This window comes from Sturnira hondurensis, unplaced genomic scaffold, assembly GCF_014824575.4.
Source record: "Sturnira hondurensis isolate 20B ecotype Veracruz unplaced genomic scaffold, ASM1482457v3 Scaffold0016184, whole genome shotgun sequence".
Classification (NCBI taxonomy): domain Eukaryota; kingdom Metazoa; phylum Chordata; class Mammalia; order Chiroptera; family Phyllostomidae; genus Sturnira; species Sturnira hondurensis.
In genome coordinates this window covers 167,186-186,642 of record NW_028088815.1, presented here as the reverse complement: position 1 = coordinate 186,642, position 19,457 = coordinate 167,186, and the positions used below count along the sequence as shown (strand labels likewise).

The 19,457-nt window shown below is 38.7% G+C and overlaps 1 protein-coding gene and 1 pseudogene across 2 annotated transcripts in view; both read left to right on the top strand.

The window, feature by feature from the left end:
• BIVM (basic, immunoglobulin-like variable motif containing) overlaps positions 1-19,457 on the top strand; it is an 83,395-nt gene that overhangs the window by 56,745 nt on the left and 7,193 nt on the right. For both annotated transcript variants that reach the window (XM_037065779.1, XM_037065776.1), the window contains 6 exons: positions 4,423-4,630; positions 5,865-6,962; positions 9,666-9,907; positions 10,263-10,382; positions 10,539-10,752; positions 12,665-12,809. In XM_037065779.1, coding sequence (XP_036921674.1) covers positions 4,423-4,630; positions 5,865-6,962; positions 9,666-9,907; positions 10,263-10,382; positions 10,539-10,752; positions 12,665-12,809 — 2,027 coding nt within the window. The remainder of the gene's footprint in view (positions 1-4,422; positions 4,631-5,864; positions 6,963-9,665; positions 9,908-10,262; positions 10,383-10,538; positions 10,753-12,664; positions 12,810-19,457) is intronic.
• On the top strand, positions 479-1,372 carry LOC119000686 (ras-related protein Rab-1A-like; annotated as a pseudogene).

Below are 19,457 nucleotides of genomic sequence, written 5' to 3'. Positions count from 1 at the left end.
CTTATACAGTATGTTTCCAGTAAAAAGGTAGGAGGGAATTCATTGGTAGTTTCATCAGTCAGATCCAGAATGGCACACTGAGCCTCTGCTTCCATGGGAGGCATGGTAAATTGAATTTATTGGTAAATTTTTCAAATTAGATCATCTGATAGTGGCTCTACAGTCATAGCAACCCCGAGTGGGGTCTTGTGGAGAGTTGGGTTTGTTGAACATGTCTTCTGATAATGCTCTACCATTAATTATTATCATCTTTAGTTGGTAAACGAGTTTTGTTTTCCTTTCTACTGCTACCACCTATTATTTCTAACCTTCTACACCTTTAACTCCTTGTAGACAGAACATGAATTTTTGCAGCATTATTATTACTAATGAATGGATGTGATGCAATTTCTTCTATAAACTCGGCATTTCTTAAATTATGAAAAAGGCAAGAGATATTTCTATTCCCATCACTCTTTTCTACTTTTCTATGAAGTATGTGAATACAGGAAGTAGGACAGAAGTCTCTTTATTTTGGGTGGAAGTTATAGCTCTGAAGTGGTGGCTGTTGATTGTGTTCTATGGGGTCAGAGTAGGGGAAGACATTTGTTCTTCCAGAACAGCCTATCTTATTCCTCCCTGATTAGCCTTGGCCGGGAGAGTCAGGGTGGCAGTTACAGTAGCAAAGGTGGTAGTGCTAGCGACAGCTGCAGTGATATGTCCAGCAAGAATCTTGGATATGATTACTTACTCAGGTTGCTTCTGATTAGAGACCCTAAAGCTGGAAAGTCTTGCCTCCTTCTTAGGTTTGCAGATGATACATATGCAGAAAGCTACATTAGGACTGTTGGTGTGAATTTCAAAATAAGAACAATAGATTTAGGTGGGAGAACAATCAAGCTTCAAATATGGGACATAGTAGGCCAAGAAAGATTTCAAATAATAACCTCCAGTTATTATAGAGGAGCCATGGCATCATAGTTGTGTATGTTGTGACAGATCAGGAATCTTTCAGTAACTAAACAGTGGCTGCAGGAAATATATCTTTATGCCAGTTTAGCCTATCAACAAATTGTTGGTAGGGAACAAATATGATCTGACCATGAAGAAAGTAACAGACTACACAATAGCAAAGGAATTTGCTGATTCCCTTGGAATTCCTTTTTTGAAAACTAGTGCTAAGAACACAACAAATGTAAAACAGTCTTTCATGACAATGGCAGCTGAGATGAAAAATCGAATGGGTCCTGGAGCAACATCTGATAGTGCAAAGAATTCCAGTGTTAAAATTCAGAGTACTCCGGTGAAGCAGTCAGGTGGAGGTTGCTGCTAAAATTTGCCTCCATTCTGTTCTCACAGCAATGAAGTTGCAATCTGAAACCAAGTGGAAAAACAAAATTGTCTGAATTGTACTGTATGTAGCTGCACCAGAACATTCTTACTGTCTCCACAAAGGTCAGAATTTGTGAATGGTTGTTACTGACTTTTTTTCATTCCTTTGACTCAAGACAGCTAACTTCATTCTCAGAAGTGTTTCAAACCTTCATTTGCTAGTTTATAAAATAATGTGTGTAATCCTTGTTGTCTACCTGATACAAACTGTTTTCCTGTGGTTGGTTAGAATATGTTTTGTTTCAAAGTTTATATTGGCGTATTTAGATGTCAGGTTCAGACTTCTGAAGATGAAGTTCAGCTACTTTGTATCAAACAGTACAACCAGTGTCTGTCACTTTTCATGCATAAAGTTTAGTGTGGTGTTATAAGAAAGATCTGATTTGCTAGTTCTTCCTTGTAGAGTTATAAACAGAATGATTATGCTATCTGAGAAATAGTTTCTTTATAGTCTGCATATAATTTGTGGCTGCAGAATATTATAATTTGTTGTACACTGTGTAACAACAATTGAAGATGTTTAATAAATATTGTACTTATTAGAAGTAATATCCAACTATATGGTGATAAGTATTGTTTTAATTTTTATGGTTAGAGGGAAATAGATAGAGCCTTGCATTTTTAAAATATCAATTTGTATGTACAACCAGGACATTGTAGATGCATCTTAGAGTAGCATCCAATATGCTTCCCAGATAATATATCCAATAAAGGACCTAGGGAGGCGTCTGTGCTGGGTAGAGATTTAACCAAGCTTAGTGATTAAGGGAAGGTAAATTGCTTGAAAAACAAGTTTAGGATGTATGTTATCTAGCCCACTTTGTGCCTTCTCTAAAGCCATCTGAAATGGCTTCATTGATCAGTACTTTGTGTGGTAAAGGTAGAAAGCATCAATTGGCAAGTCATGAGACTAATGCATGTGCTAATATTTCTTCCATGCCCTGAATCAGATTTCGGCTATTTTCTCCTTCACAATTGTGTAATTTAAGTTGGAAGAAAATTAAAGCATTAAAGTAGAAAACAGGAAAATTTACTATTTGGTTGCCCTAATTTTAGAAATTTTACCCTTTAAAATTAACACAAAACACAAATGCTAGGTGGAAATGATAAATGAGAAATATATTTGTTTAAGTAGAATTTAGCACATGTAAAAATGTTGTTAAATAGGACCTTAAAGATTTTGGGGATTGTTTTTATAATGGAAAACAAATCTTTTGCTAACATTGACATTTTAAGGTAGTAGAAATCAAAGACTGTTTCATGGGGTTACAGTAGCCACCAGAATACTTACTTAGGGGCTTGGAATGTGGTTGTTGGCAGCGCATTTTATAGTGGGTTCTTGAATTAAGTGATAAAATTTAAATTAAAAACAAGCCTAAAATTAAAGGTTTAAATTTTTTTTCACTGCATAGGCAATTGAAAATACATGGTACAAAAATAAGTGCCAAGGTTGTTATTGAAAGATTTTCTTAGTCTCCACCGAGAAAGAAATACCAATCAGCCATAAAGTAGGCAATAAAGAGCTTTATTGGGGTTTGTGCACCTGTGTGAGGTTCCCCGGTCTGCAGAATGAGGCTGGGGAAGTCACACCCAAGCAGGGAATATAGTGGGGTTTTTTGTTGGCTCCCCGTGGGAGCTGGGGATTGGTGCCCTCTGAACAAAGCAGCAATACAGCATTGGTGGTCTCTTCATTGGACTCAGGTTACTGTGAGGATGTCCATCTTGGCAAAGTCCAGCTGGAGCTTCCTCCTATCCTTGCTCACCCTAACAATTATAAAATGAAATGGACAAAATATTCAACTTAATTTAAAAAGAGAAAATACTTCTTTTTTATTTTAGGGGGAAAATCCAGGCTCAGTCTATGAATCAAGCAGTTTATTTCTTGAATGTGAAAGGACCTTTGGCTGGGCTTTGAGGAAATAGAATTTGGATTATGTAAACAGCAGTGGGAAGGAATGGGAGAAAGAGAGACAGTCCCAAATGATTTGCTCCACTTGCTTTACTTTCTGCCACCACAGAGCCTCTGGGGTCTGTAGACTAGGCTAGCACGGTGTAGCAGGTCACTGGATCTGTGATTCTGACAGCTAAAGGGGAGGAAGTTCTGCATCTTCCAGATTGGGCCATTCTATCATCCAAACATTGGGCAAATACAATACTGATAATAGTAATGATGGTAAGAAGAGTAATAGTAATAATCATAAGATAATTAGACTAGAAGCAGTGTGTATAAGGGTTAATCAGAAGATCTGCTTTTGATGCCAGATCTACCAATTATTAGTTATGTGGTTCTGGAAAAGGTACTTAACCTATATAAATGTCAGTTTTTTCAATTTTAGATTGGAGGTGATAATTTGTCTCATTGGTGGTCGAGAATAAAATGGGATAATATATATCAAAGCACTTAGAACAGGGGACTCAAACTCATTTTGACTGGAGGTCACATCAGCCTTGTGGTTGCCTTCAAAGGGCCGAATGTAATTTTAGGACTGTATAAATGTAACTGCTCCTTAACAGTGAAGTGAGAGCTTGGTGATGCCAGGTAGAAACAAGATGCTGGGCTGGATAAAACAAAGTGGAGGGCTGAATTTGGCCTGTGGGCCTTGTGTTTGCCACCTGTGACTTAGAAGAATACATTACACAGGAAATATTTTGCAGATATTAATATTTATTATTAATAACTGTAGTTGCTCTGATTTATTGTGGGTCTTTTATGGGCCAGGGACTATGCTGGGCACTTAACTTGCCTATTTACTTGCATTTATTAAGCCCAAATCAAAATGTCACAGTGTCTGCCTTGCATCATGTGCTTAATCCATGTTTTTTGAATGAGTGATTAGTACCCAAGGTTTCTTTTGTTTTGTTCAGTTCTTTTTGTTTTAAAAATTACAATGTTATAGTTTTTTCCTACATATTCAAATTTTACTTGTTTTATAATATGGAAATATCAATAAAAATCAGTTGCTCTTTGTCTACCTTTTGGGAAAGAGATGGATATATAGTAATATTATCTGTATTTAGTATTTAAAAATCACATTATTTATTTTGCTGTAGGAGTCCAATGACTTTTCACAGTACCAGCTCAAAGGCTTACTTAAAAAAAATTACCTAAACCAACATATTGAAAATGTTCAAAAGGAAATGAATCAGCAGCATTCAGGACAAATCCAAAGGCAATATGAAGATGAAGGGGGCTTTTTGAAGGAGGTGGAATCAAGAAGAGTGGTCTCTGAAGACACTTCACATTACATCTTGATAAAAGGTATTGGGCACTTATTTGATAGTTAAAAGCCAACAATATGTTGTGTCTCTGAATTCTATAAACTACCACGCCTGGATAATATTAATGAAGTCCTACATTATTTATGTATTGGGTTGGCCAAACAGTTTGTTTAGTTTTTTCCATAAAGTAAAAGACATGTTTTTCATTTTCACCAATAATTTTATTGATTTGGATATTTTAGTATGTTGGCTATCTCCTGAGTGGTATAACATTGATTGTTCCCAGTTAATGTCTCAGTTTGATCACTATCAACTTCAACTCCTCTGCCCTACCGAGAAGCATCATCCAGTGAGAAATCTCCATCACGAAACTTCACAAACTACTTTTTTATTGTTATTATTATTTTTCAAGATTTTAATTATTTATTTCTAAAGAGAGGGGAAGGGAAGGAGAAAGAGAGGGAGAGAAACATCAATGTGTGGTTGCCTCTCGTGCCCCTTGCTGGGGACCTGGCCTACAACCCAGGCATCTGCCCTGACTGGAAATCAAACTGGTGACCCTTTGGTTTGCAGGCCTGTGCTCAATCCACTGAGCTGCACTAGCCAGGGTGCAAACTACTTTTGACACGTTTGATCATCACAGCACCTTCTCCATACACTGCACAAATCTTTTGCATTTCAGTTGTGTTTTTATATAATATGCCAAAAATGTTATGTATTTTCTTTCATATTCAATATTAAAATGGCTGCAGAAAAATTCACCAATTTTGATGTTTTTTTTAAGATGCATGCTGATATGGCACCTGTCACAATACAATCTTGATGTATACAATTGTATCAATAAATTTTTTTGGGGGGGGGCACCTGCAACCCAGGCATGCGCCCTGACTGGGAATCTAACCGGCGACCCTTTGCTTCACAGGCCCGTGCTCAGTCCACTGAGCTACGCCAGCCAGGGCTATATCAATAAAATTTTGATAAAACAAAATTGTTTCAAATGAAGTTAAAAGACAGCCATCTCATGGAAAAAAAAAAACAAATGAACTTTTTGGCCATCCGAATAATAGTAATTATGTAAAGCTATTGATGGATTACCTGTTTTAATGGGTTTAAACCCAGTTTAAAGTGAACTAATGAGTTAAATCTTAATTGCTAATTAAATGAAAATATGTGTGATTTCAGTTATGAGAACCTGTATACTCATATTCATGTTATCAGAAGTATATTACTGTACTGTAAATCTACATTGTGAGAATGTTTTGCTTTTTCTGAAGGTATACAAGCTAAGAAAGTTGCAGATGTGGATTCAGAGTCTTTTCCATCTTCCAGCAAAATGTGCAGCATGTCTTTTGACTTAAAGTCATCTCCATGTGAAAAACTTAAGCCAGAGAAAGTGTCTGATGCTACCCCTGCTTCTCCACGAATTTTACTGGCTATGCAAGCTGCCTTGCTGGGAAGTAGCTCCGAAGAGAAGTTGGAGAGTGACAGTCAAAAGCAGTTCAATAGGAGGAGTACATCTGCTACTGTAGATGAAGGCTCTGTATCACCACTGACCCTCTTGGCTATTCAGAAAGCTCTTGATGATGATGAAGATGTGAAAGTGCATTCTGGGAGTGATGTGCAGACAGGAGAGTCAGGAGCGAAACAGCTGCTTGTGAATAGTTCTGATGAGGAAGCTGATGATGGATTTAAAACCAGAGATGTAAAAGGAATGCTGTTAGCAAGAGTGCCTCATTCAGCCATTGTGAACTGTGTAGAGGAGTGTGTAACCAGCACTAATAATGAAAAAGAGCTTGCAAACTCAGCTCCTTTGTCAGGTGCTGTCTTTTTTCAAGGCAGTGAATCTAGCATTCCAAAAGAACAAATGTCATTTATTCACATGTTTGAGGAATCCTTTCAGACAAGTGATGAGCCTACAGTTAATGATAGGAAAGATCCAGTTCCTTTGGAAAACACAGTGGTAATACAGATGAATGAAAGTAGGCTCCAAAGTGGAAGAGAACTGACATCAACACCTCCTTTAAGTCCGAGTTCTGCATCAAGGAATGAAACATGTACCAAAGTGCTTAACCTACAAGATCTTTGTTCATCTGAGAATAAATATGATTCTTCTGTTTTTTCAAGCAATGATGCAGAATATGAAAAAAATTCTGCTTCCAAAGTTATTGATACTGTCAGTTTGCAAGAAGTGAGTAACACATTAAGTATTCCTTCAGAGACAATAAATAGCTTAGAGAATCCTAAAGAGCATGAGGATTTCCTGAAAACCATCCAAGAACATGAGATGATGGAATCTGGCAGCCAGGATTTAATTTCAGCTCCAAAGTTCATAGAACCAATAGGAATCGACTCTGAAGAAAGTGAATCTGATGGTAGGTGCTTATTCTCTTTTAGAGATAAGAATGGTGGGATTTCGCATTTGTAGGAGCTCAGTTCTCACTCTGTCAAGTGATGACCTAGAGATCCAGAAAGGTGAAATGACTTTCCCAAGGACACATAGCTAGTGATGGAATCTTGACCTTTCCTGTTTTGCTCTTCTTTTTGTTATTGTTAAAGGGAGGCCATACCCTAATTGGAGAACATAAAAGTGAGTTTCTTTTTAGTTCTTTTAACTTTTTATTTTGAATTAATTACGAACTTAAAAAGGTTAAAAGAATACTATAAAACGTTCTGGTTTCTTCACCCTCTTACCTCATTGGCTAGCATTTTACCACTTCGGCTTTATCATATCTCTCTTCCTGTCTGTTATTATACACATACATGTGTATTGTGTATCTATATCTATGTAATTTTATATGACCAATCATCATTATTTACAGATTCTGTATTTGCAGAATTTACTTGTAACTCCAGATTTAATACTTATGGCACAGCCTTTCTGGTCATTTGTGGACATGCATAGAGCAACTAAAAACTGGAGTTGCCACACTGTTTGCAGCTGAGGTTGAGCAAGGTGACACTCTGCCTTCTTGTTTCTACTGTTCTATAGAGAAGACCAAAGGGTGGAAATGGGAGAGAGCAATGCTGTGTAGACCAAGAAGCTCTGGCTCTGGGGTCAGTTGGATAGGATTTGAATCCCAACTCTGGCACCGGTTTATAGGGTGCCCTCAGGCAAGTCTCTTAAAACTCCTGAACCTCGTTTTCTTGTTTGTAAAATAAATAGAATTTACCAAGATGGGTTGTTTTTAGGATTTAATATTGTAAATATATTTTCTCTAGGTGAAAAGATTCAGTATTCATGTTATTAGTATTCTCAGGGACTTTATAGAATGTAACTGCTGGGAATAAGAAGAAATGACTGTGTACACACTACTCCCCTCCTGCATACTTGCACATGGTAATTTTTTTCTGGTGTCTGTAAGGTTTCTACACTTTAGAGTTGCTATTTCTCTTTTGTAATTAGTAAGCATTTTATGGAAAGGAATATTGTGAACTATATAAATGTACTGAACAAACCTTCACTGACTTGTTTTAGCATCCATTGATGATTTTTACCAAAATAAATTATGCTATGATGGCTGCCAAATGGTAATTTTCTCATTCCATTCTTTATATATTTGTTAGTTGGCGTCCTACTATAAGGAAGATCTTTCCCTTTACCCCATTTATTATTTTTTTACCAGTGTAAAATCATGGACTCTTATTCAGTTATGAGTTATAGTACTAGCATACTTTACTTTGTTGCTTGAATTGTCTTGGCTTTGGCCAATGGCTAGTTTGTTCCCTCAAGCCGGCTCCTTTGATTTTTGGCAATTACTCATTACATTTTGACCATTTCTTTACTTTCTGGCCAAGATACTCCAGCTTTACCTTGTACTTTCCCTGCCCTTCCCTTAAACCAGCTATTTTGCCAAGTGGCCTGATTCCTTGTAATGGCATGGTGTTTAGAAACCAAGATCTGGGCACTGAGTGTGCTTACTGTTACTAGGATGTCATTGCTTCAGGCCCTCCCAGCAGCAGAGCCAGAACATATATTTATTTATGCATACATACATGTGCACACTTCTATCTATATATTAAAATCCATAACTTCACAGTGCTATCTGCACTTCCAATCCAACATCCCAGACTTCATTTTAGCCTCTGCCTTTTTTGTAACTTTCCTTTCTAATAGTGAGAACTCTTGCTTTCACTATCTTCAATGCATGTACCTATTGCTTATTCTGTCTTTATTTGTAACCATCTCCTGATCTGACTGGCCTACTCCTCCTCCTCGGCTTAGGCTTTCTCCTCAACCCAGGCTGCAGGCCCTGAGAGCCCCAGCCCCCTCTATCCTGACTGAGACCCAGCCCCCTATGCTTGAAGGGAAGGAAGGGAATCAACACGTTTTTTAAAAGAAAAGACACGAGAGGAGGGAAAGAAACTGGAAGATGAAGAGCTGTTTCTCCTGAGTACTTATTGAGGACTTTTTCCCACGAAGTCATAGCTTTATTCTTTGTTATGTTCATAGTGAAATTGCACAAAAACTTCTTTTACAACCTCCATGATTGTTTATATATCCCAGTAATTCTCCTTTTTAAACTTTACAACAGTAATAGTTAATTTAAAGAATGTGTTTGTATAAAGTTAATATGCAAACCTTTGAACACTTGGCTCCTAATTTGAAAGGCAGTGTCAGTTTTATTTATTTGAAAGGCTTATTTTGCCCTGGCTGGTGTGGCTCAGTGTATTGAGTGCTGACCCACAAACCAAAGGGTTGCTACTTTGATTGCCAGTCAGGGCACATGCCTGGGTTGTGGGCCAGGTTCCCAATAGAGGGTGTGTGAGAGACAACCACACATTGATGTTTGTCTCCCTCTCTTTCTCCCTCCCCTTCAGTTTTTAAAAATAAATAAATAAAATCTTTAAAAAAAAAGAAAAGGAATGTTTTTTAAAAAGGCTTATTTTGAAGTTAAAGGCTTCCAATATTAAATTTATTTAAAGTAATATGCTACTGTCATGTGTTTTCTATTACATTTAGGTCTTTTCTCTTGAGGGTAAACAGTTTTTCACAATACCTTGGAAAACTATTGATGATGTCAGGATAAATTTAATGTTTCAGTTGTAGATAAAGAGACTTTATTATTTTGGTACAGGAAGTTTCATTGAAGTGGAGAGTGTAGATGACAAACCTCAAACTGAGTTAGCAGAAGCTGCCAAGCCTCCCTCTGCACAAGGTGAAGAGGAACTGATAGGACCTAAGAAAGAAGAATACAGTGGTGACTCTGAAGGCTTCCTAGGAGACAAATCTGAAAATGAGCCCTTGGGTATTGAACCACATGAAGAAACTGAAAAAGATGCAGATGATTTGCTCAATGAATGGCAAGATATTAATTTGGTAATAATGTTACTTTGTGCTTTAACTTATTGCTAAGGAAGCCATGTTAAGTAGATTTTGAGTTGTAAGGAGTTACTGGTTGAATATTTATTAGCTATTTGCGTGCCTCTTTTTGTTCTTGCTGATGGTAGGTACCTTTTTTTTAATGTAGGTTTGGGAAAGTCTCCACTTTCCCTGTGATTTAGTGAGGGAACTCTGAAGATATTATAGACTTGCTCAAAAATCCAAGTGGAAAACTTCTTCATAGGTGGGAAAGTTCATTGGTAATTTCAGTCAGATTAGATTCAGGCTTTTGTAACAGATGAATTTAATTGGATTCTTAATATAATGATCTACAAATGAAATTATTTTCTAGGCAGAGCTGGAAACTCTGGAGAGCGATCTTTTAACAGAACAGAATTTATTGAAAGCTAAAAAACAGCAGCAAGAACGGATTGCTGCTACTGTTACAGGACAGATGTTTTTGGAAAGCCAGGTGGGTGTACCAACTTGGGCCTCTTTTAATCACACCTACTCATATTTTTACTTAAGCAGATTCCCTGAGGGAAGGTATCAAATGAAATGTTTAGGCACTCCTGCCATTTCTGAGTCAAGGCCAGGTGGTGGTCATTGTTTTTCTGTAATTCTTTAGGAACTTCTTCGCCTGTTTGGAATTCCCTATATTGAGGCTCCCATGGAAGCAGAGGCTCAGTGTGCCATTCTGGATCTGACTGATCAAACTTCTGGAACAATCACTGACGATAGTGATATTTGGTTGTTTGGAGCACGACATGTCTATAAAAACTTTTTTAATAAAAACAAGTTTGTAGAATATTACCAATATGTGGACTTTCACAACCAGTTAGGTAAGACTTCAGAGTATGATTACTTTCTGAACTTTACCTTCAGAATTTGTATTGATTTTTTTTCTTTCCGAGGAGCTAACTTGATGTATTAATGGAAATGATAGTCTATACAAATGTTCATATAAGTGATTTTTTGTTTACTAGAGGAACAGGATTTTAAAATTAGAATGAAGAAATTAAAAGCCTAGTATGTTTAGACGTTTCCTGCAATTTAATCATCTGACCTGGTTAGACTTTAGTTACCTGATATCTCAAGAGTGAACCAAATGTAGAGATGGGAGGCAGGTGGGAGTCTCTCCGGTTGGAATCATGAACCTTATGATCCTATACTGGTGTTTCTGGCAGTCTCTCATTGTCCCATTTATCCAACAGGCATGCCAGTTGTTGTTCTTGGCAATGGAGAAACAGCAGAAAAATAAAAACAGTCTAATAGAAATAGATAGTAAAAAAACATAAATCATAATTGCGCAGATAGTGGCATGTGCTATATAGAAAAATAAAGCAGTGAAAGAGTTTCATGAAGTACATGTACTGTTTCAGGTAGAGTTTTGGTTGGGAAAGGCTTTACTAATAGGTAACTTTTAGGCCGAGGTGTAAAGGGAAGCAGAAGCCACTGTTACAGCTATTGTCTCTTGAGGATGAGTATGTGCAAAAGCCCTCGGCAGAAGTTTGGTTGGTGTATTCTAGGGAAGCAGGAGGTGGTTATGTATTGAATTTTGTCCCCTCAAAATTCACATATTGTGGTCCTAACCCCCCAAATACTTCAGAATGTGGCTGTATTTAGGGATATAGTGTTTAAAGAGGTAATTATTTTTTGGTAATTATTAAATGAAGTCATTAGTGTGGACCCTAATACAGTCTGATTGGTGTCCTTATAGGAAAAGGAGGTTGGGATAAAGAGGGAAAAGGGAAGACACATGGAGAAGACAGCCATTTACAAGTTAAGGATATAGGCCTTCAGAAGAAACTAGCCTTGCCAATACCTTAAAACAGGGGTGTCAAACTAATTTTCACCAGGAACCACATCAGCCTTGCGGTTGCCTTCAAAGGGCTGAATGTAATTTTAGGACTGTGTAAACGTAACTACACTTAACTAGGGGCAAGGGGCTCAGTGCTGCTGCTGGGTAGAAGCAAGGTGCCAGGCTGGATAAAACAAGGTGTAGGGCTGAATTCAGCTTGAGGGCCTTGTGTTTGCCACCTGTACCTTAAAACTTCTAACCCCCAGAACTGTGAGGAAATAACTTCCTGTTGTTTAAGCCACTCAGTCTGGGTACTTCATTGTGACTGTCTGAGCAAACTAAGGAGAGGCCAGTGTGAGTGAAGGAGGAGGATAGCAAGAGTAAATATCAGAGAGGAAGGAAGAAACCCAAACCAAGTAGCGTCTGCCATGCTATACAAAGGATTTCTGGGTGGATTAGGTGTGTGGATTTGAGAGAAGGTGAACAGTCAAGGGTGACTCTTTGTCCTGAGCAGTGGACTCACTCTTAATGAGGTGAGAGAATCCAGAGACGAAGCAGTTGGAGTAGAAGAGATAAGAAGATCCAGGTTTGGATCTCTTATATCTGAGATGCCCATTACATATCCAAGTAGAGATGGTAAGGTGATTGTTGAATATGTGTGACTGTGGTTCAGAGGAGAAATCCAGCTAGAAAGCTAAATTTGTGGGTTGGAGTACAGATGGTATTTAATTGATGTTATTAAAAGCTGTGAAGATGGATGAAACTTTAAAATTCTTAACAGAATGCCAATAAAAAAAGAATCTGTTTCAGATAGTAAATAGATGCTTTTGGCTGTTGGATGAGAATGTGTATACATAATATTGTTGATATAATAAAATGTCTATAAGTGTTATATAAGATTTCTAAAATAAAACTTAAAATTAAAAAATATATAATAATTTTTATTCTTATAGGATTGGACCGGAACAAATTAATAATTTTGGCCTATTTGCTTGGGAGTGATTACACAGAAGGAATACCAACTGTAGGTTGTGTTACAGCTATGGAAATTCTCAATGAATTCCCTGGACATGGCCTGGAACCTCTCCTAAAGTTCTCGTAAGTTCTTTTTTAATTTCTTTGATCCAGATGTTCATATAAATACCCAGATTACCAGTCAGAGCTATTATTTACACTATGACCTGTTACAATTGTTATTCATTAAGAAAACAGGAGGAGGTATTGATTAGGGTTGCTAAAATATGGTTTCCCTTTTTTAGAAATCTGATGAAATCAGAGACCATTTTTTTTTTTAAGTTGTCAGGTTTATCCTAATTCAAGGGTACAAAGACAGTCCTCTGGGATTACCTAGGTGTGTAGAAGTTGCTGCTTCAGCAACTTAAAGTAGCTACTTAATAAATATTCAAATATTTATTAAGTAGCTACTTTGTGTCAGACACTGTGCTAGGCTGGGATAGAAAAGAGGGCTAAGTCATAAACCATACCCTCAAGCAGCTCCCATGCTCTTGGAGGTGATCAAGAAACAAACACATACTAGTACTTCTGTTTGTTGAGTGTCCTGAAAGGGGTTGTCCAGAGACGGGCATGGAAATATAATGCCAGGAACTTTATATTAGGTGCTGCTTTCCTTTTTCTCACTGCTTGTGTACTGATGTATTCAGTGGTGGGTGCATTCCACACAGAACCTAAGAGTTGTCCTAAACCTGGGGTATACTTCAATTTTTGAGATTCTGAGGTGTTGGTAGTTATGAGTATGTCTGTGAAAGTAGTTCTTTCTTAAGGTTGTACCCTGATGGCATCTTTTTTTAAAAAATTGAAGTGTAATTGACACACCATAAACTTCACTCTTTTAAAAGTGCACAATTCGTAGCTTACAGGCTATTCACAAGATTATGAGCTCATGTTCTAACCATCAGTTTGTCATGAGATACTATTTCACAACAGATGATTTTATGATTTTTTATCATGAGTTTGAAAAATTCTGGGTTGTTTTGGTCTGAAGAATCAGTGATTAGAATTCAAATGTAAATACAAAATTGTTTTTTTTTAATTTAATTTTATTTATTTATCTTTAGAGGGGAAGGGAAGGAGAGAGGAAGAGAAACATCAATGTATGGTTGCTTCTCATGCATCCCCTGCTGGGAACTGGCCCCTGCCGGGAACTGGCCTGCAACCCAGGCATGTGCCCTGACTGGGAATTGAACCAAGATCGTCTGGTTGACAGGCCCACGCTCAATCCACTGAGCTACACCAGCCAGGGCTTAAATTGTTTTAATGGTTGCTGTCCTGCAGCCTTAGCATACAACCAATGTATTTTATTTTATGCTTTTTAAATATTTCTTCATGATTTTATTATTGAAGAAATGTATATACTGGAAGTAAGTTATTAGGGTGCTTATAAGTCATGGTATTTCAATAACTTGAACAACCACAAGGAGATTTTTTATACAAATAATAAATATATAATAGGAAAATTATAAAACATGGACTGAACAGATAATTAACATTTTGGTTTATATAATTTTAGACTTTAACAATATACTCATACATTTTATATATATACATTTGACCTTTGAACAACTGTGTTTGAACTGCTTATATATGGATTTTTTTCCTATAACTATACAGTTGAACTCTCTGTAGTTTAGGTTTTCTATCTGTGTTGAAAACAGTATTTTCTTTTTCCTTTTAAGTATATTTTATTGATCATGCTATTACAGTTGTCCCATTTTTCTCTCCCCTTTATCCCCTTCCACCATGCACCTTCCTCCCTCTCTTCGACATTCCTCCCCCTTATTTCATGTCCGTGGGTCATACATATAAGTACTTTGGCCTCTCCATTTTTTATACTATTCCTAACCTCCCCCTGTCTATTTTCTACCTACCAATTATGCTTCTTATTTACTGTACCTTCTCCGCCTTTTTCCCCTTCCCATGCCCTGCTGATAACTCTCCATGTGAACACCATTTCTGTGATTCTGTTCCTGTTCTAGTTGTTTGTTTAGTTTATTTTGTTTTTTATAGGGTCAGTTGATAGTTGTGAGTTTGTTGTCGTTGTTCTTAGTTTTGATCATCATCTTTTTCTTAGATAAGTCCCTTTAACATTTCATATACTAAGGGCTTGGTGATGATGAACGTCTTCAACTTGACCTTATCTGGGAAGCACTTATCTACCCTTACACTGTAAATGATAGTTTTGCTAGGTAGGGTAATCTTGGATGTAGGTCCTTGCCTTTCATGACTTGGAATACTTCTTTCCAGCTCCTTCTTTCTCGCAAGGTTTCTTTTGAGAAATTAGCTGATAGTCTTATGGGAACTCCTTTGTTGGTAACTTCTTTTCTCTTGCTGCTTTTAAGATTCTCTCTTCAATTTTAATCCTTGGCAGTTTAATTATGATGTGTCTTGGTGTAGTCCTCTTTGGGTCCAACTTGTTTGGGACTCTCTGAATTTTCTGGACTTGAATGTCTGTTTTCCTCACCAGATTGGGGAAATCTTCTTTCATTATTTTTTCAAATACGTTTTCTATTTCTTGCTCTTCCTCGTCATCTTCTGGCACTCCTGTAATTTGGATGTTGGAATGTTTAAAGTTGTCCCAGAGGTCCCTAAGTCTCTCCTCGGTTTTTGAATTCTTGTTTCTTCATTCTGTTCTGGTTGAATACTTATTTTTCCTTTTGTTCCAAATTGTTGATTTGAGTTCCAGTTTCCATCCCTTCACTGTTGGTTCCTTCTGTATTTTCTTTTATTTCAATTTGTATAGCTTTCATTTCTTCTTTTCTTTTGCAGCCAACCTCAAATCATTTGTGTGAGCATACTGATTACCAGTGTTTTGAACTGGTAGGTTGGCTCTCTCTTCATTGCTTAGTTATTTTTCTGGAGCCTTGACCTCTTCTTTTATTTGGGCCATATTTCTTTGACTTGGCACACCTGTTACATTGTAAGGGGTGGAGCCTTAGGTATTAGCCAAGGTAGGGCAACCCTCTCTTCTGGGTTGTGGTGCTGTATGTGGGGGAAGGGTCTGAGAAGGAACAGTGCCACTTGCTGGGCTCTTGCTGGCTTTCAGTCACTTCCCCCCTACCTATAAGCAAATTGTGCCTTTCTATACTGATTCCCAGGTGGATGGGTTTGTGTACATTCTAGGACCTTATGGGTCCCTCCAGTAGACTCTCCTGTAAGACTGGGAATTTCTCCCACCAACACAACCCCCACAGGTTTTTACAGTCATAGGTTTTGAGGCTTTATTTTCCCATGCTGGTACCCTGGTTTGTGAAGATTGTCTCATTCTCCAGTTGTTCCTCTCCATTTATCTGCATGAGAATGTTGGACTGCCAGCCACTGCCTTGCCTGCCTGCCTGTTACAGAAAACAACTCAGTTGCTTTTGGGTGTATGGAGTAGAATTTTATTTTATATGCGCAGACCCAGAGGATTCAGTCTCCAAATTCTGGGCCCTGATCAATGGGCAACAATTTTTTATATATGGCGAGGGATGGTCTGCCACTCTGACCGTTACTTCTGGTGCTAAAGCAAGAGAGTGGAACTGCTGATAGGAGTTAATATGAATTTCTTTGTTCTTATTCCTCAGTCACTTAATTACTTGTTCTCCCTAATCTTGTTGACTCAGCTGTGAGCCCCCTTCCTGGGCAGGCCATTAGCCATTACATTCATCCTATTGATTCACCGGCTACCTCCCCTCCTGGGCAGGCCACTACATTCCCCCCTTTTGATGCTGACAGTACTGTTGACTGCTCTAGCGTCACTTAGTGCATGGTCATCCTAGTGCATCAGGGGGCTGCTGTAATTTCTGATAATGGTATCACTGGAGGGACAAAATCTTGGCAGTTGCCCTGCGAGTAACTTGCTTCTAAATTCTGAACCATGGTCCACAGGATACAGGGGCCGAAGCTTGAACCTAAGAAGATAATAATTAGGGGTCCTAGAAGGGGAAGTAGCCACTGGAGCCAGGCTTGAGGATTTATTCCTCAATTTCTCTAATTTTAACTTTCTGTTTCTTTGGTGCAGCACTTTATATTCTCTCTGATTTCTTTAACTTTCTTTGCTATGATCCCTGACTGATGTACATAGTAGCAACATTCCTGTCCCAGGAACGTACAGGTTCCCCCTTTCCCTGGATTCAGAACGTTAATGAGGTTTCTTTCCTTATTATTTTTCTTTTCCTGTGATTTACTATTAGGGAGGGGTTCTAAGATTCCTTTCTCTTTCTGTAATCATATAAAGGACAATGGACAAAGGTCTCATCTTCTTGTAGCTGCTTCCAGCTGGACATGGATGTCATCCTACCTACCCTTCGATCAGGGGTACCCTGAAAGATGAGGGGGGTGCAGCACGGAGGGAGTCCTTCCTGCAAGGGGAAGGACCTTACAGGGTCCTGGTCAATTGGCTGTCACCAGGAAGCCGCAGGCTTGGTGTCCAAAGGCTGGCATAATTGGACCGTTGTCCTTCTGGTCAGGTCATATTCTGGAGGTGACAGATTAGGCAAGAAATTGGAAGCACAATTAAATCATAATTATTAAATGACAAAGGCAGGGACTTCAGTAAAGAATGGCTTATCTGGAGGAAGGTGTACAAGGCGTGCTACACCTATATAAGACTTCTGTGGCCTACTACACTAGGGCTGAGGGGAATACATTAGGATTTCCCTCCTTTTAGTTTTTTCTGCCCAAGTTTTTTCTTGAGCCCTTTCTGCCCAAGCTATCAAGACAGAAAAGGGAAAATCAGTTCTAAAGTGAAGCCCACAGACCACCCCAACCCTTTATTAACCTAACTACTTAGTGCAGTCAAACTGTTGAGTCTCAGGGGACGATGACAAAGATGGGCTCCTTAAGTGAGGCCTATATTGCAACCAATCACTCACAGGCATAGGCAGGTCATAGGCATACGGCCTATGAAAACAGAAGAACACATAGGTTAATTCACACAACAATCTCTAAACCAGTCTTTGCACCAGTGAGACTGTCCTTTGGGAAGACATTCCATTGCAAGTTCCTTCCTGCAATGACATTTAACAGTGGTAATTTGACAGGTCCTTTGCAGCTGTAAATTGTACATCTTCGGTGACATCACAAACCTGGTTTCAACTCTTAAATGAAAATAAAATTTTAAGATAGTTAGCTGTGCCATTCTGATATCCAATACTGAGCATAGTGATTTTCCTTGAACCACAGTTTTTCTCCTTAAGATCACCCTTACTGTTATTACAGGGAGTACTTTGGGTCCTGCTTTTGATTTTGACTGCTCATTTGCATAAACACACCAAGAGCAGCCTGGATCACTTATGATCCTTAAGTCCGATTTGCTGGAACTCACACAGGGAACCTTCAGATTGACTTCTCAGTCTACCCCTTGGGGCACAGAAGCAGAGCCACACATCTGCCATCTGGCTTCGCCTGTACCAGTCATTTCACTCAAATCCTTGAGCCTCTATTGTGCCTACAGGTTCCTTTTTAGCCATCTTTCAGGAAAGCAACCTTCGTTCCTTCCATGGAAAGACTGGCTGGAACCGCACAACCAACCAAAGTACCAGGCTTTTCTCATGGGCTTTTGCTAGTTTCACACATCAATCCCAGTTCCTCTGAGCTTTCTGGTAATGACCAGAATCTATACATGTCTCCTTAGGCGTGACATTCCAGTCAAATTCTTGGTTAACAAAACTACTATTAATGACTGATCTTACTGGTTTTATACAAAGAAACCTTACGTCATCATTCATTCCTTCAGAATGCCAAATTTTGGAGGGATCAGGTAGGGAGAAAAACACAAAGTTTGAAGGAAAATCTTTCTCCTTCTAATACCCATCAAGATGCATCTCCATGCCTTATACCTTCTATTACTAACACCACATAATTTCTTTCCAAAACTTTCACATTTCCATTTATTTTTATAACTTCCCACAGACTTTCTGCAATATTCACAAATCTTCTATAGCCTTTTTACCTATCCAAATTTATCTATAATTCACTTTTAATCCCTGTTCCTTTCCCACACTGGGAAGGACTGCATTTAAACTCAGTATCCGGCAGCTAAAAGTCCCTAGCACTATAGGTATCTTCTACTAAAAGTCCCTAGATTTGCAGGGACATTTTTCACCTTTCTGAAGCTTACACCTTGGAAACACCCTATAAATCAGATGGTCAGCCTTGGACCTCAGTTCATGACCTTCAAAACCAGAGCCATTCCTATCAGAAACAGTTACACAGAGAACCTGACAGTGTCCACACAGCAGCAGCATACAGCTCATAATCTGAAGAGAAGCCTTATCCAGTTCCAAGATGGCGACACTCATGAATACTCTGTCCTCCATCATGGGGCATTCATGTGGCTCAACCATTTTGCCCAAAATGGCAGCAGCCCGACTCTGGTTCCACCCACCTGCATTGGCAACCCTGAGGCTCTGGCTCCAGTCTCCAGAGGGAAGGAGGCCCCAGAGGCCCCTGGTGCAGCAGGTGAGCAGAGCCCACTCGCAGAGGCTGCGAATCTGTGGTGGAGACTTCTCCCACCTGCAGGGCAGAAGAAGCTGTAGTGGGTCTCATCTCCCCAGAAGGCAGCATCATTACCGGAGTTCCTGCTCTCTGGGGTCCCCCATTGTTTATTCTGAGGATGGACGGAGGTCTCCCAAAGACTAACTCATACGGGTATAGCCTGAAGGGTTAGGGGCATTCCTAATTCTCAGTAGTGCCAGCGGCAGCACATCAGTCCAAGGCAGTCCAGTCTCCTGGTGGAACTTTATTAGA